The 15,682-nt window shown below is 48.5% G+C and overlaps 1 protein-coding gene across 1 annotated transcript in view; it reads right to left on the minus strand.

The window, feature by feature from the left end:
* Positions 1 to 11,497, minus strand: part of THSD7A (thrombospondin type 1 domain containing 7A) — a 300,913-nt gene extending 289,416 nt beyond the window's left edge. Inside the window, exon 1 of the mRNA XM_052000672.1 lies at positions 10,506 to 11,497. Coding sequence (XP_051856632.1) covers positions 10,506 to 10,668 — 163 coding nt within the window. The 5' untranslated portion in view covers positions 10,669 to 11,497. The remainder of the gene's footprint in view (positions 1 to 10,505) is intronic.
* Between the last annotated feature and the right edge of the window lie 4,185 nt (positions 11,498 to 15,682).

Here is a 15,682-nt window from a genome sequence, read left to right on the forward strand (position 1 = left end):
TCCATGCCCTTCCATTCTAAAAGGGAAGTGGCCAGATTCACTATCCCCTCTTCTTCAGGAAGTTAGTGTCTGCCCACCAGGCAGACAGATATCCAACAGAGTGAGATAATAGGGATGGGAAACAATGAACTGAAGGGTAAGGTGTGGAAGGGTGACAGTATATTCAAGGGAAGGGCAATCTACCACAGGAGAAAGAGATCGCTGACCCTCAGGAATAGGAGGTACTTCAGAGGACATCTTATGCATCCCATTTATCAGAAGGATCCTCTCTAGGAAAAGTCCAAGAAGTAGGCAGCCAGCCTCTGTTTTCAGGCTGCTGTTAGGTGGGAAACTCATTCTCATTCTAGGCAGCTCATTCCAGGTTTAAAAAAAATAAATATACTAATGAAATTAAGGGTTTTTTGAAGTATGATCATAAATGTTTACATAACATAATATATAGTAATTACCCCAAATGTAAATGTTTGCCATACACATGATATATAAAGGTTTTACAAATAGAGAGAATCTTCCAGATATTCCCTGGAGTGAGATTACTATCTGGGTACCGAGCTATTTAGAGAGCATATTAACTCTCACGGCTTAATGGTTTGATGTCATCAAGGTAGGGAGTCTCCAGAGGAGCACCTCGGGGATCTAGACTTGGCCCAGTGCTATTCTGCATGTTTCTCAGTGCCCTGGATGAAGAAGGCATAGGTGGAGGGCTTATTTAATTTGCAGGAGGAGCACAGCTAGCAAAATACTGTTCAAATCATGATCCAAAAAGACCTTGACAAGCTGGAACACTGAATCTAAGCTGGTGACGTGGATTGGAGAGAAAGCAAAGTCTTAGGCTCAGGTTCAAAAACTAATTTCACAAGTTCATGATGGCGTAGGTACTGTTAGATAACAATGTTAATGATGTCCGTGGAGTTTGATATGGGCCAGCTACATGACAACTCAATCTTAGGCAGCCTGGAAGCAGTGAACAGATGTGAATGGAATCAGGAGATAGAGCACCTTGTAGGAGGACCAGAAGGAAGGAGACCAACAAGATCCTTGGAGCTTAGACCATGTGGAGAGGAATCAAATATAAGGAGATGAGATAGTTTGGTGGGGGAGAATGTCAAATGAAAGATTTTCTATTGGATCCTTGAGATCATTGGGAGCCACTGGATATAATTAAGTTAAATGACACCTGGAACCTGATGTTCCCTTCCAGTGCCATATTTTAGGAAGTACAGTAGGAAGGTGATCACTGCAAAGGGCCTGGAGACTGGGGATTGAGCGAAGGGACTGGAGATGTTTTCCCTGAAGGACATATGACTCTGAGGGGAGTGTGGTAGCTCTTTTCAAGTATCTGAAGGGCTTTCCTATAGAGGAGGGTACAGGCTTGTTCTGCCCCAGGAGCAGCTGAGGGAAACTACAAAAAGGCAGGTCTAGGTCTGATACAAAGAACGATTCTTTAGCTCTCTCCCAGAGTGGGACAGGTGGCCTCAGGTAGTGGTGGCTTCTCCTTCATTCAAGATCTTTAGAGGGGCAGGGTGAGCATGTTCTGAGCATGGTAGAGATGGCACAGTGTGCTTGCCCTTGCCCTCACTGGTTGGACTTGGCCTCCAGAGTCTCTTTCAGCCATAAAGCTCAGAGACTCTATGCCATATGAATAAGAGGAGGGCCTTAGGGGATGGCCAGATTTTAGGAGAATCAACAGCCTCAATTGAGGGAGACTTTGCCCTGACACCATCCCTGGATATACTCTCACCCCTCACCTTGAGATATCAAGTCTGCTGAAACTTCCTTGTTCCCAGGCCCAAAGAAGACGCTTCCAGCTCCTGTTTTCTTCACTTCATTTGTATCCATTGGTTCCACTACCTGCCTAGCCCCCAGCCTCATCACAAGTTGCCTAAGGATAAATAGGATACCACTGACTGGCTGATTTGCAGGCTCTCTCCTTCTGGGAGGGCTGGAGTGGAGGCTAGACCAATAGTTCTGCCTGCCTTGGCCATAGTCAGCATCTTCATTCCCAAGAAGGGTCATTTCTGGAAAGGTAAAGCCAGGTACCCTACAATGGATCGGGGAAGGGAATGTGTTCTTGGACTATTTCAAGCTATGTGTCAGAATGGAATCATGGACTCCTCTGCTCTTCTCTAGCTGTACCATTTTGGACAAAACCTTTCAGCTTGCTGTGACTTAGCTTACTCATTACTTAAATGTGAGTTCCCTAACCTTTCTGAGCCTCAGTTTGTTCACCTATAAAATGTGAGAACAGTCCCCATCCCACTGACCTCAGCAATTTGGGTATGGATCTAAGGCAAGGAATGGACAAAACCAAAGTGATGTGGAAAGGTCCTCAAGGAAAAGCAGCTTTCAGCTGCTTCGTTCTTGGAGACCTCAGTGGACGCCTCCTCCCTCTCTAGGCATCCTCCATCAGACAGCAAGAAACAGTGCCCTTCCTCCTCCTGCTCTGCCCATTCACCAGGCCCTGCCTACTCTATCCTTCTGGAACCCTCCCTGTTCCAGGAAGCTTTCACAAATGCATTAGGCGATGACATGAAGCTGAAAGCTCCTTTTTCCATCTGCCAAACATCTAGTGCTTCATTTTCCAACCTTGCTATGACCTCCCTCCTATTTCCTCTAACTGCCCCAAGGCACCCTCCTAGAAGATGTGCATTCTCCGCTAGGGCCAGGCTAAATGGGGCTGTTCATACTGTACTCTTAATTGTTTGTCATCAAACTGGGTTTGTTCTCCATACCACCTCCCTCCAATACTTTCTCTCCCCCTACCCCCTACTCCAAGTCTTGGAGCAGAGAGACTCTAGAAACGAGTTCTCAGTAATGTTCTGAGCCTCTCAATATGAGTGAGTCTTCTTCCCTTTGGATACCATCAGAAACCCACTGGCTGGATCCTTTATCATCCGTGGGTAAAATAACACTGAGGGAAACGCCTTGTTGTTTGTCCTTCATTCTCAAAGGCTGCCGTGACATCAGGGAGGTAATACATGACATGCAAGTGAATTGGATTTAAGTGAAGGCGGGCTATGCAAGGTCACCGGCCTTACTTTTCCCTCCAGAGCCATATGGGATCCAATGGCCAGATACAGATCAGGACAACTGGAGATGGCTCTGGATGCAATGGGAGACCTTGGCTTTTTTAAGCTAAGCTCTGCAATAGGTCTCGGTTTGACTGAGGCAACACCCATTCAGTGCTCAAGGCAAGGGAGCAGGCAAAATAAAGGAAGGAGGACATTGACATTGAGAGGAGCAATGTGCAATTCTGCTTTCACTGCCCTGTGGTTTCTTTTTACAGTATCTCATTTCTGTAACGCTTTAAAGGGACAAAGCAAATGTCTGTTCATTTATTAGCTAATCAAGCAAACTTAAAAGAGCAGTTTATTAAGATCACACTGAAGAGAGAGCTCCCTTTAATTTTTTATGGGTGACATTTGGGATGTCTTCCAGAAATGTGGCCTGCAACCTCTCTCTGCCTCAACCAATCAGTGAAGGGCCAATAATCTCTTAAACCCTGTGCTAGGTACTGGGGATACAAAAAAAAAAATCTAAGTGATCTTTGCCCTCAAGAAGTTTACAGTCTGTCAAGGAATAGAATGTGTTCAAATATCCATCTGTGCTTATACAAGCAGATGGCAATTGGGGCAGGGACCTTAGCGCCAAGGGGGATTAGGAAAGGAAGGTCCCATGTAGCAGTAAGGCATCGCAACCTGGAAGGAGACTGACAGAAGGAGAACATGGCAGGCCTGAGATTCAGCCCCTGCCAATGTCGTTGAACTATCGTGCCCAAGCATTACCCTGGTGAGCCCTCCTCCAGGGATGGTGCCTCTGCACCAAGCCAGTCTGGTCTTTGGCCAAGAGATGCATAATCCAGGGCTGAGTCATTTCTGAAGTGGAAGAGTTTTCCTAAGCTTGTATTTCTCTAGAAGAACCTTTGAGAGACTTCTAGGCCACAGCAGGGAATTGGAGGAGGGTTTCGAGGTAGAGAAATTATGCTGCTAATACAAGCACAACCAGAGTTACCAGAAGTGACCAGCCTGGGGCCACACTGTTGATCTCAGGTAAGAGCAAGATTTGAATCCATATCTCTCTCTCTCTCTCTCTCTCTCTCTCTCTCTCTCTCTCTCTCTCTCTCTCTCTCTCTCTCTCTCTTTCACTCTCTTTCTCTCTCTCTCATTTTCTCTCTCTCTTTCTCTCTCCTCTCTTCTTCTCTCTCCTCTCTCTCTCCTTCTCTGTCTCTGTGTCTCTGTCTCTGTCTTTCTCTTTCTCCCCTTTCCTTCCTCCTTCCCTCCCTCCCTCTGTATATCTTTCAAAACACAAGTGTTGGGGCAGCTAGATGGCACAGTGTATAGGGCACCAGCCCTAAAGTCAGAAGGACCTGAATTCAAATCTGGCCTCAGACACTTAATACTTCCTGTTTGTGGGACCCCCAGCAAGTCACTTAACCCCAATTGCCTCAACAAAAACAAAACAGTAAAACACCACAGTGTCCAAAGTGGACACAATCCATAATTAGTCTGATTTGCACCAATCACAATAGGCTTTTTTTCCCTGAGCACTTGGTTTAGTCACATTAGTATTTTTTTTAAAAGCCAAACTGCCCTGATCACTCAGGAAAACTGCAGCCAGTTAAAACACCAAAGACTTTTTAAAAATTTGCTATCAAGTCATGTTATCCTCTTCCCCTACCTATCTCACAGAGGTTTTGTGGGGAAAGCTAAAAAAGTTTTTGTGGAAATGAATGAATTCTTACTGTCCTATGATTGTGTAGTTGAATGTTTAGATCTGAGCAGAAGACTTTGTATTGCTGCTCATTAAATCATATCCATCATATATCCTTAAAAGATGTTTTCAGGCCTATTGAACATCCAGTGAATTAAGTCTTTCTGCTAGCCTTATGGCATCTGCATGTGTGACAAGCATACACCCTATGTCATGAAACAAGGCTCTGGAGCAAGGCTTGGGCCAAAGCTCTGGAGCACGGTACTAGAGACTTCCATCCAAGATGGTATTGATTTCTCAGTCAATATTATTGGGGACCATTGCTCAATTGATCATAAATCCATCTCCCTGTGCTCTCAGTCACACTCATCTGGCCCATGATTCCCAGGTTTGAAATCAATATTATTTCAGCTTGGGAGGCCCCAGACAGCTGTTTTCCCTATGGAAAGTGCTTCTGCCTTGAGCTAGGAGGGCAGCACTGACAGGTGGATAGCAGTAGATAGAAGGGTTTTGTGAAGCATTGTGTTCCGAGTGGGCCCTGAAGCTTGGAGACCATTGTTGGGGTTCTTCTGGACCAGCAACGGAGGCATGTTAGACATGAGAAAACCACCCATTGTCAACTGTACCATTGATGGGGTCGTGCTTCTCTGCTCAAAAAGATCAAGGGCATGTAAGGCAAGTCATCAGTCCAAACCAGTCACAATATTTAGGGGGAAAAAAGCTGCCTTTTAAAAACACCCTTCCACCCATCCCCTATCAACTGAAAGACTACTTCTTACCCATGCAGATAGTGTCTGCTAGTAAGCTTTCAGTAAAAAGCTTTAAAAAAAAAAGATTGAAGGTACAGAGGGTGCACCACCCACTGATTCATAATCACCAGACCTCAGGGTCTTTATTAAGTGTCAAGTGTGGGCAGGAAATCCTGTCTATCCCCCGCTGCCTATGGGGCATTCAACTACATAATCATAGAACGGTAAAAATTCATTTATTTCCATAAAGATGTTTTTAACTTTTCCCTCAAAAACACTGTGAAATAGACAGCAAAGGAGGGAAACCTGAGGATAGCAGTTTATAAGGACTCTCTCATTTCCTGCTTCAGCACCCTGGCTAGGGCCCAGAAAGTGTGACTGTTCTATAAGGAACAGACACACACATACCCTGCCTAGGTGTACATGCACACATACATAAAATATACACTCTTGATGTCAGACATCTGCTGTCTCTGCACTGACTAGTGCTCAGAGTTCTAAGAGGATTTCAATCCCTATTTGAGATCCTTGGGGAGCCTGCTGATGTGACCAAGAAAGGTGTCACTGTCCATGTGGATTTGTCCCCAATTTGTGAGAGACCATCTTTGGGCTTCGTGTCAGCTGTTCTAGCATTCTGACAGCTCCACCCTGCTTAGAACACACTGAATGTCCAGCACGCAGGTAATGTGTGTGCATGTGTGTGACATGTATATGTGCATATGTACGTGTGTCTTCCTAAAAGTGAGGCGGCAGAGCTAAAGAGCGCTTCTCCTCTCCACAAAAGATTACAATTTAATTGGACACATGACATAATTGGAAATGACTTTTAAATAACTAGTCAGGGAGTCGAATTCCAACTAGAGTCCTAATTCTGCTGAATATGCAAGTGTTCAATATGGGCCCCACAAACCAGATGATCGGCTATTCCCAGAAGTCAGGATTCTGTTTCCTGCCTCTCATCCTTTGTCTCCCAGGCCAGGTAGTGTCTCCCTCCTCAACAGCGTTTCTAAAAAATTCTGAGCTTCCATCAAGGCCCAGCTTGGAAGAGGGGGCTCCTAAGAAAGCTCTCTCTGCTCCCCCAGCTTCTGGGATTCACTCCCTCATAGTCAGGCAGGGAGACCAATGGTGAGATGGAACGCTATAGAGGAGAACTTGCAAGCACTCCACTGTGGCTGAGATATAAGGATGTGGGAGAGGGATATCAAGAGCATGGCAGCCAGGGCTTGGGCCACCAAACAGATAACTTTGCATCTTATTCTAGAGGCAGTAGGGACCTAGTGAAGCTTTTTAGCATTCTCCAGTAAGCTCTTGGAAGAGCGAATCAGGGTATGGCAATATTATCTGTGCTCTCCAGTCTTAAAGATCACTAGTCTAAATGCCCCCTCCCATTTTACAGAAAAAGAAACTGAGGCTAGGAATGGCTTTTCAACTTAGATGTTATTACATTGAGGCTTCACACTGAGTACATCATGAACTAGAATCTTTTCCCTCTAACCGTCTCTTCTGTCTCATTTCTCGACCGTCTCCTAAAGAACTTTCCTCCCTCTACTCCTTTTGGGCATATTAGACTTGTTTTTCCTACCTCATCTCCCCCCATACCATCCAGTCAGATGACCAGACCTGGAGACTTTCACTGAGCCACCTCATGCCTGCCTTCTTTTTTCCATTCACATGATCTGGTCCCAAATACTTTCCTTGAAACAGTGTTAAGTCAAGATCTTAGGAAGAGGCCTGTGGGCCATAGGGAATTCAAATCCCAATGTTCCTCTGTCCCCAAATCTTTCCTGGCTTTCCATTGCCCTTGGAATATGCCTTAAGTGGTGCTCTGGGCCATTGGCCAAGGTGCCTGAGGTCCATTTGTAAGTGTACTCCTTTCCTGGCCATCTATCTGGAAATCCCATTGTGAAGAACTTTCAAATCTTAGCTGCTGCTGCCGCTTCTTGTCCTTCAGGATCTTTGTAACCCTGTGGACCCCGTTGTCCATGGAATTTTTTTGCCAGGGACACTAAAAGGGTTTGTTATTTCCTTTTCTATAAGGTCAAGGTGAAAAGAGGTCAAATGACTTGTGTAAGTTACATAGCTAATAAGCATCTGAGGTCTTCCAGACTCCCAGCCTAGTCCTCCGTTTAATCACCTAGCTGCCTAGCTGGCTCTGAAATGCCAGCTGTATCTGCCTATCTATCTCTCATCTCTCTCTATATATTTCCATCTATCTTTCTATATTTATCATCTATCTGTCTCTATCATCTCTTATCTATTTATCATCTATTATCTATCATCTCTTTATCATCTATCCCTATCTCCATCTATCATCTATCTCTCTAGCATCTATCTCTCCATCTATCTATTATCTATCAATCTATCATTTCTATCATCTATCATTTATCTATCACCTATTTATCTATCATTTATCTATATATCTATTATCTGTCTACTAACATCTATTATCTATCTCTCTCATCTATCTATTATCTACTATTATCTATCATTATCATCTATGTATTTATCATCTATCTATCCTTATCTATCATCTATTATCTACCATTATTTTATATTTATCAACATTTATCTATCATCTATTTATCTCATTTATCTTTCTATCATCTATCATCCATCTATCATCTATCTACACTCAGACACATAAACAGGTGTCTCCTAAGCCCTAGATACAGATAGATATATAAGTAGAAATGCAAACACACACACACACACACACACATAACACACACATAAATACATATATATATATATATGCTATTCTGACATTTAAATCTGACATATCCAGCAAGATCCAGTCCAAAGTCTGCTCCCATGATGAAGCCTTCTCTAATTGCCTGAGTTGGAAATTCTCCTTTCTGCCTAGGAATTCTCTCACTTTTGTGTTCACCGTGCTCTTACCATGCTCTATTTTGAATTGTAAACTTCAGGGACTATATCTTATCTCCCTGACCAGATCACAAACTCCTTGAAGGTAGGGGATACTTTCCAGACCTCAGCTCAAGTCTAACTTCAACCCCAACTAAGTATTCTGCCACGATTTCCTCACAATTGTCATGCTCCAAGACCAAGTTTACTGACCTCAAATTCTGTTCCGTTTTCTGACCTATAGAATATCCTATGACTTTTGAGGCATTATGCCTTAATGTAGAGGAGTCCTAATATTTTTGTCACTCTGGGACAGGCACATTTCCTGCTCATTGTACTTAAAATATTCTCTGCTTCCAACACCCTTGTTTCCCTCCGCACTTTGAATCTCACCTTCCCTAAGGTTTCCATTCCAGTGAACAGTCCCATAAGTTTTATTATCAAGACCTAAATACATATATTTTAACAGGAAGCCACCTTCCATTGGCCTACTGTTGACCCTGACATGGGAAATCCCCCCCTCCACCCCCCCCCAAGTTTGTGAACACATCTTTTTATCTGCCTTTCTTTCTGGTGGCCCCTGCCTGCATTTGAATGTAAACATCAAGAGGGCAGGGACCACAGGTGTTTAGGCTGACTTTCTACCTGCCTCCCAAGTTGAGCACATGCTCAAGGGCATTTCCTAATGGGGATTCAATGAGGATGCTGTGCTGCTTGTTTGTAGCATCCATCAACTTTTATAAAGACAGCCTCTGGCTGTGTTTGAATAGGAGAGAAGCTCCCCAATTTGATGCTCAATTAAAGTGTGACCATTTGGCCCACACTATGTTCATTAAGCAAATGAGTACAAGGACCCGCTTCAAAGCCATGAGCAAAGCTTTGGTGGCTGCTTGCAAGAAGGTGGTGACAGGCAGCTTTTTTTTCCCCCCCTTCAATTCTGGCTTCCTCTGTCTTGTTAGCATCCTGATAGCTGGACTCCGGAGTTTTAAATACATTTCCCTTTAATCCCCTCCCCTCCTCTGCCCATTGCTAGAGTGCTAGAGCTTCTTTAAATATTCAGGCTTTCCATGTAATTGTGAATTGATCTGTCTCAGTGGCAAGGTGCCAGGGTATCTGAAGCTAGGAAAAGGACCCACTCCTCCTCTTCTGCAACTCGATTTTCCAATTCAAGGGTGGATACACTCTTTCCTCTCATTCCCAGTCTCCCGTTAATAAAGAGGTGTCCTGTAGAGCCTGACTTTGGAATGGAGGGGGTTGCTCCTGGTTGTCCACCCCGACAAAAAGCATCTCTTGTAAATTTTAAGACTAAAATGCATCAGAAGTTTCGTCTTGGCAGAAGGATTCTCATCTTTTGGAAAAACAAAACAAAACAAAACAGCTCTGGGCTGGGAGCCCAAGAATCTCAGTGTGTTATAACCTCATTGTTGTTCGGTTTTCCATGAAGCTCACCCCTTCCCACACTGGCCCCTCGCCCTTATTGGGGAGGGTCAGGTCTAGGTTGAGTCCTGAAGGCTCATAGGAAAGGGCAGGGTTCCCCCGGAAGAGAAATCCAGCCCGGGGATGATGCCCCGTGATCGGCCAGTCCTAGCCAGGAGCTGAGCCTCCCACTGAGAGCCGGGACTCCTGGACCACTCCAGCCGCCAGTCACCGGCCCCTGGTTTATTTCCCAACCCTTGTGGACTCCTAAGAGACAGGCTGCTTCCGACAAATCCGTACTGAGCAGCCCCCCTCCTTCTCAATGGATAGACAGGTGGGGGGGCGAGAAAAGATCCACGGGCTGGGGTTGGGGCTGGCACTGACTGAACTCCCTTCTGCCCTGGGCACCGCTGATCTGCACAAGTCCCAAATCAAAACAGTCCTTCAGGGAAGCGCGGAGCTTCCTCCTCCAAATGGGGCCGGGCCGCCCTGATCAACTGGCCGCAGAATGCTGGAGCAGCTCTTCCCCGCTCCCGGGACCCAGCCCACTCCTCTGGGTGCCGCTCCTTTGGGACATCTCCCTTTCCTCAGGTCACAGAGAAACCCTGTACTTCTTTTGGGAACCTTAGCTCTCCAGCTCCATTTGCAGGACAATTCTCGAGCGCACCCGGGATAGTCTGGAGCCCGGCAGGGGACAAGCCGAGCCACAGAGTGCCCAAATCCTCACCCGCGCCCCCCTCCCCAAAGTCGCTCCAATGGACTTACCCGTCTTCCACAGATAGAGGAGCGAAGTCTGGGCTCCGGTGTGCGTCCCGGCCTCGCTGGTCCCGAGCATGAGGATGAGGATGAGGAGAAGAACGAGGAGCACAAGCCCCTCGCCTCCTCGCCGGCAGAGGCAGGGTGCAACCCTCCCTACCGCATGCCCCATGGCTCCCGCACTCCAGCAGGTCCGGCTTGGGCTCAGGGTCTGAGGCCTTGGAGGAGGCGGCAGCAGCAGGAGGAGGGCGGCGGAGGGAAAAGAGGTCCCGAGAGTCGGGAGTGTCTTTGCCCAGCCCGGGCGAGCGCGCGGAGCCGCAGCTGCCGCCTCCAAAGCCAGGCGCCCGGCTCCACTCCGGGCTATTGTTCCCTTCCGAAGGCGAGAGGAGAAAGGGCGCCGAGCAAAGAGCGGGAACAATAGAGTCCTCCGGCGGGGCCCGGGCCGGGCCGGGACAGATGCGGGGGCCGCCGCCGCCGGTGCGCCCCTGGCCGCGGTCCTGCCTCCGCCGCCGCCGCTGCGCCCCCGCTCCCAGCCAGCGCTCCCTGGCAGCCTCCGCTCAGCTGAGAGCCGGAGCGGGAGTGAGCCAGCTGTCCGCAGGGGGCTCCAGCTGACTGAGCAGGTTATACGGGGCTGCGATGGAGGGGAGGACGCAGCAGTCGGGAACACCAGCTGGAGAGAGAGAGAGAGAGAGAGGAGGGAGGAGGGGGCAGGAGAGGAGGGGGAGCGGGAGGGGAGGGAGGGGAGTCCAAGAACAAAAAGGGAAGGGGGGGAGGCAGCCGTGTAACCAGACCCACTTCTACAGATACCTCTGCAGAGCTGGAGGAGGGATGCCAGGAAGAGCTGCCCTTCCCCCACTCCACCCCCCGCGCCGAGCAGCAGCGCGGGGCCGGGTGCCCCGTGACGGGCACTGCTGCCAATGGAGGCCGGAGCCCTCCTACGGGGCACGGACTGTGAGGGCTGGGGGTGGGGGTGGAGTGCTTGGGCACGAACAGGGCCTATTTCCAAGTCCGCTTTCAATATGAAACTTTTGAGTTAGTTCAGAGGGAATTAGTAAATCCCGAGGACACCAGCGTGAACGGCATGATGGGAGAGCGGGAATCTCAAAGCCAGAGTGGGCAGCCCCCGATCGAACGCCCCCTCCTCATTTCTGGATTCAGGGCCGAGGAGGTCGGCGGCTTCCCGTGCCAGCGCCGGGCCTTTGGCTGTTCCCGAACGAACGGAGCCGGCCTTTCTGGACACTGGAAAGTGTGTCATTCGGCCTGCATCGGGATCGGAAAAGCCGTCCCCGGCTGGGGAGCCGGAGCGAAAGGCGGCGGGCTCGTAACCTGAGGGGAGCCGGAAAGAAGCAAGCCGGGACTGCGGCTCCTGAAAACAGCCCCCGCTCTGAAGACCCGGGGAGGCGCAGGGAGAACCGCGCCCCCGGGAGACAGAGGGAGAATCGGGGCCCCCAGGGAGGGGCAGAAAGAGCCGGGGGTCCCAGGGAGGCATAGGGAGAACCGGGACCTCCAGGGAGGGGCAGGAGAGCTGGGGTCCCCAGAGAGGGGCAGGAAGAACCGGGACCCTAAGGAGGCATAGGGAGATCCGGGGCCCCCAGGGAGAGGCAGGAAGAGCCGGGAGCCCCAGGGAGGGACAGGGAGAACTGGGGGACCCCAGGGAGGCGCGAGGAGAGCCGGCCCAGAGGTCAGGAAAGTATTGTTCCAGCTGTTAGCATGATGGCTGAGACGACTCCCGGCCCTTGATAAGTGGCTCCTTTCAGCGGAGACTCCGGCACTGGCCAGTCGAGCCCTCTCCGAGCACAAGGAGGAGCCGGTCCCCTCCCCGATCTGGGCTGGGGAAGGGGGCTGGACTGCACTTGGTCCTCACTTCCTCGGTGTGGCTCCCGCCCCGAGGTCCGGGACTATACAGGAATGCATTTGGAGCTATGGGTGAAAGGGGTGTTTTCTCTTCCCTCCCACCCCCATAACCTTGGATTAATTATTCATTCAGTCTCTAGTGAACCTAAAATAGCAGCAAGACTTTGGCCTCTTTTTGTTTTAAGCCGCAACCAGAAGGACCCAGGAGCCCTTCTCCGCGGAGCCTTCCCAGTAGCAGAGCAGACGCTGTGTGTGTGTGTGTGTGTGTGTGTGTGTGTGTGTGTGTGTGTGTGTGTGTGTGTTTGTTTGTGTGTGTGTTGCGGGGCAGCGCCCCCCTCCCCAGCGGCCGCGGACCCAGCTCTGGAGTTGAGAGCCAGGAGGCTCCCACTTTCCAGAGGCTGGAAACCTTGAGGACCCTCTCTGGGGAGGCCTGTCATTGTACAGAGCCTCCGCTTGGGCTCTTCCCTGGCATCAGATTAAAAGCAGCCTGGAGCCAATAATTCCCAGGTCCTGCCTATTTAAATATTCTGACATCAGAGGAAATTAGCAATGTGGGGAGGTTGTGAATTTGGTCTTTGTTTACTTTCCACTCCGTTAGGCCTGTAAGAGAGAATTAAAGGCTCAGGGAGGCCAGCTCCATGAGGCTGTGATTAACAGAGATAAGCAAGGGTGGATTACGGCTTCTTAGGCCAGGAGAAAAACCACAAATCAGGCAACAAGCCCCAGAAGGCAGAGCCCATCCTTCCCCGTGGATTTCCCCTCTCTCCTCAGCCTGTCCGGAGTGACAAGGTACCCCTGTGGCTTTGCGGAGGGAGGGGGTAACCCAGAGAACGCACGCTCCATCGGGCTGCTCGCCAGCTGCCACCTTGCCTCATTTGGCCCCATTTGCCCAACCGGTGGGCCGGGAGCCAGAAGCCTGAGCAGCTCTGGGGTGGGCAGTCTCATCAGGGCATCTGGAAGTGGACATGATCTAGTAACACTCCCCTGGTTCAGGCTGTCACTTAACTGGAGGCAGGAAAGCCGCTCCTCCAATCAGGACATTTCCCTGGGAGGAAAAATGAAACAAAACCTCAGCCCTCACGGAGGGAGGGGGTGAGAAGGCCACGGAGGGCAAAAAGCTGCCCAGGATCCTGGCAAGGCTGGCCGAGGCTCCCTGGAGGAGAGGTACAGTTGGGATAAAGATCGGTCCCTGGTTAGCGGTCTACATTTCAGAGGCTGCAGTTTCAAGCATAATACCACATGGCCGAGGGCTTCTGAGTCGGAGTACAATTTCCATTTACAATCCAAGCCTCCATCCACATTGGTGCAACTGCTTCTTTAAGGAGATGAAATCATTGGATCCATCATTACAGCAGCCGAAAGAGAAGGCAGTCCCCCACCAATGTCTGTCTGAGGCAGCTGGGGAAAGCAGACACATCTGGACAAGGTTATAGAAACCAAGGCAGGGACACATTCGTCTCTGTCAGGGACACCTAGCTGCCCTTCTTCTTGTCATTACATCCCTCCCTTTAGGACACCGGTGTCGGGGCTCTGAGGAGAAGGGGGGTCGTCCATTTAGCTCAGATGCTTTTGTGAAAGCTAGCACACTCCATGGACCAAGCCGACGCAGCAGGCAGTTCGGTGGTCTTCAGAGGATGCCGGCCTTTTGTTTTCTCAAGAGTAGTCTGAATAATAAACAAATATCTTAGGGCGTCATGTCAAATTCTGCCCTGTGAAATCTCAAGGAAGCCCCTGGAATCAACCATCTGTACAGCTTGCTATGAGGCTGTGCCTTTGTCATTCTCCCAGAGAACTCTTCAAGTATTAATGAGCCCGGGCAATCAAACCATCTGAAGCCCATGGCAGATGAGAAGTGCTGAGCATGTTTCTTAATAATTGGAAAGATGGCTGGTTCTCACACTGACTTGATAACTCCCACCAGCTGCTAAAGGCAGAAGCTCCTAGTGTGACACAGTAAGGGGCAGGCTTTCACATTGGCAGGACAGGCGGTATGGCTTAGTGGTTGGAATCTTGAGGGACCAGGCCTTCAACACCACCTCTGATCCCTAAGTGGATGATCATAGGCCAGTAACTTTATGTCTGAGTCTGAGGATATTAGCATTTGTAGCGTCTACTTCAGGGTTACCGGATGGCGCAAGTACTACAGATAGATAACAGATAGATAGTAGATAGATCCATGGCAATGTGTAAGAATTCAGTAAACCGTGAAACATTATATAAATGTTTATAATTTTTATTTTATTATTTGTTATTTCAAAAAGATATTTATTGTTTTGCTTTTCTCATGGATTGTTATAAGAATCAGTGAGCTAATATATCTCGAAAGCTTGGCTAATCTTCCAGCCCTATATATATGATAGTTATTTTTAATGAAAAGAAAGGCAGATAGAATGGAGTAATGGCCAGAAGACTAGATTTGGAGTTATGAATGGGCTCTAATGTCTGCTTGTTTCTAAGAACCAGTCCCTTAACCTGACTTTTTCACTGGTGTAATGAGGATATTCCTACCTAGAATGGCTGCATCATAGGGCTGTGGAAAGGATCAAATGCCCTAACTTAGGCTAAAGTCTGGACCAACTTCAAAGCCTGGTATAAATGTCACTAGTTATTATAGTCTACAGAGGTCCATGGGCAACTCTTCAAGCAGTCCAAGGTCCACTGAAGCAGACGCCACGTTACTTTCTCCATGAAAGTAGATAGTGAATTTTGAGTGTGGGTTTTGTTCTGTGCTGTTTTTCCTTTTCCCTCAGTAAAAATCTGCAAGTGGCCCAACCATAAAGGGGAAAGGAGCAGGGATACTGCAGAGAGCATGGCTCCCTCTGCTTGGCAGCAGAATACTTGAGAAGGGTGAATGTTTCAAACCCCCACCAATCTCTCCCCCAGCCTCGGGCAGACAAGCTGCTCATGTGGAACGCTAGTCTTGAAAAACAAACGATCCCCAATTCAATTTCTTGGCAGAAGAGGGAAGCGCTTCTGATAGCATCGATGTTTACACAAAAATAATCAAATAGAAAAATGGAGAGAGTGCGACTGGGCAATGGTGTTCCGAAATGAAACGCTTCAGTGAGGACAGGAGCGGAGAATCTCATTTCTGCAGCACACGCTAAGCCCTCATTTCATTGATGCTGAATAAACACTGCTTGTGGACGCAGGATGGAAGCCACCTCAAGGAGCTTGGGCTACATAGCCTCTAGGTGTCAGGCTTGACCAGAGTTTAGGCCATGCTGAATTTTTAATGGCTCTCTCCCTTAATTTTCAAAGGAGTAACAGTTCTGTCTTTGTTTTTGGAATTTCCCCTGTCCCCCCAATTTTTTAAATTTTCCTTTCGTTTC

The sequence above is a fragment of the Antechinus flavipes genome, chromosome 5, assembly GCF_016432865.1.
Source record: "Antechinus flavipes isolate AdamAnt ecotype Samford, QLD, Australia chromosome 5, AdamAnt_v2, whole genome shotgun sequence".
Lineage (NCBI taxonomy): Eukaryota > Metazoa > Chordata > Mammalia > Dasyuromorphia > Dasyuridae > Antechinus > Antechinus flavipes.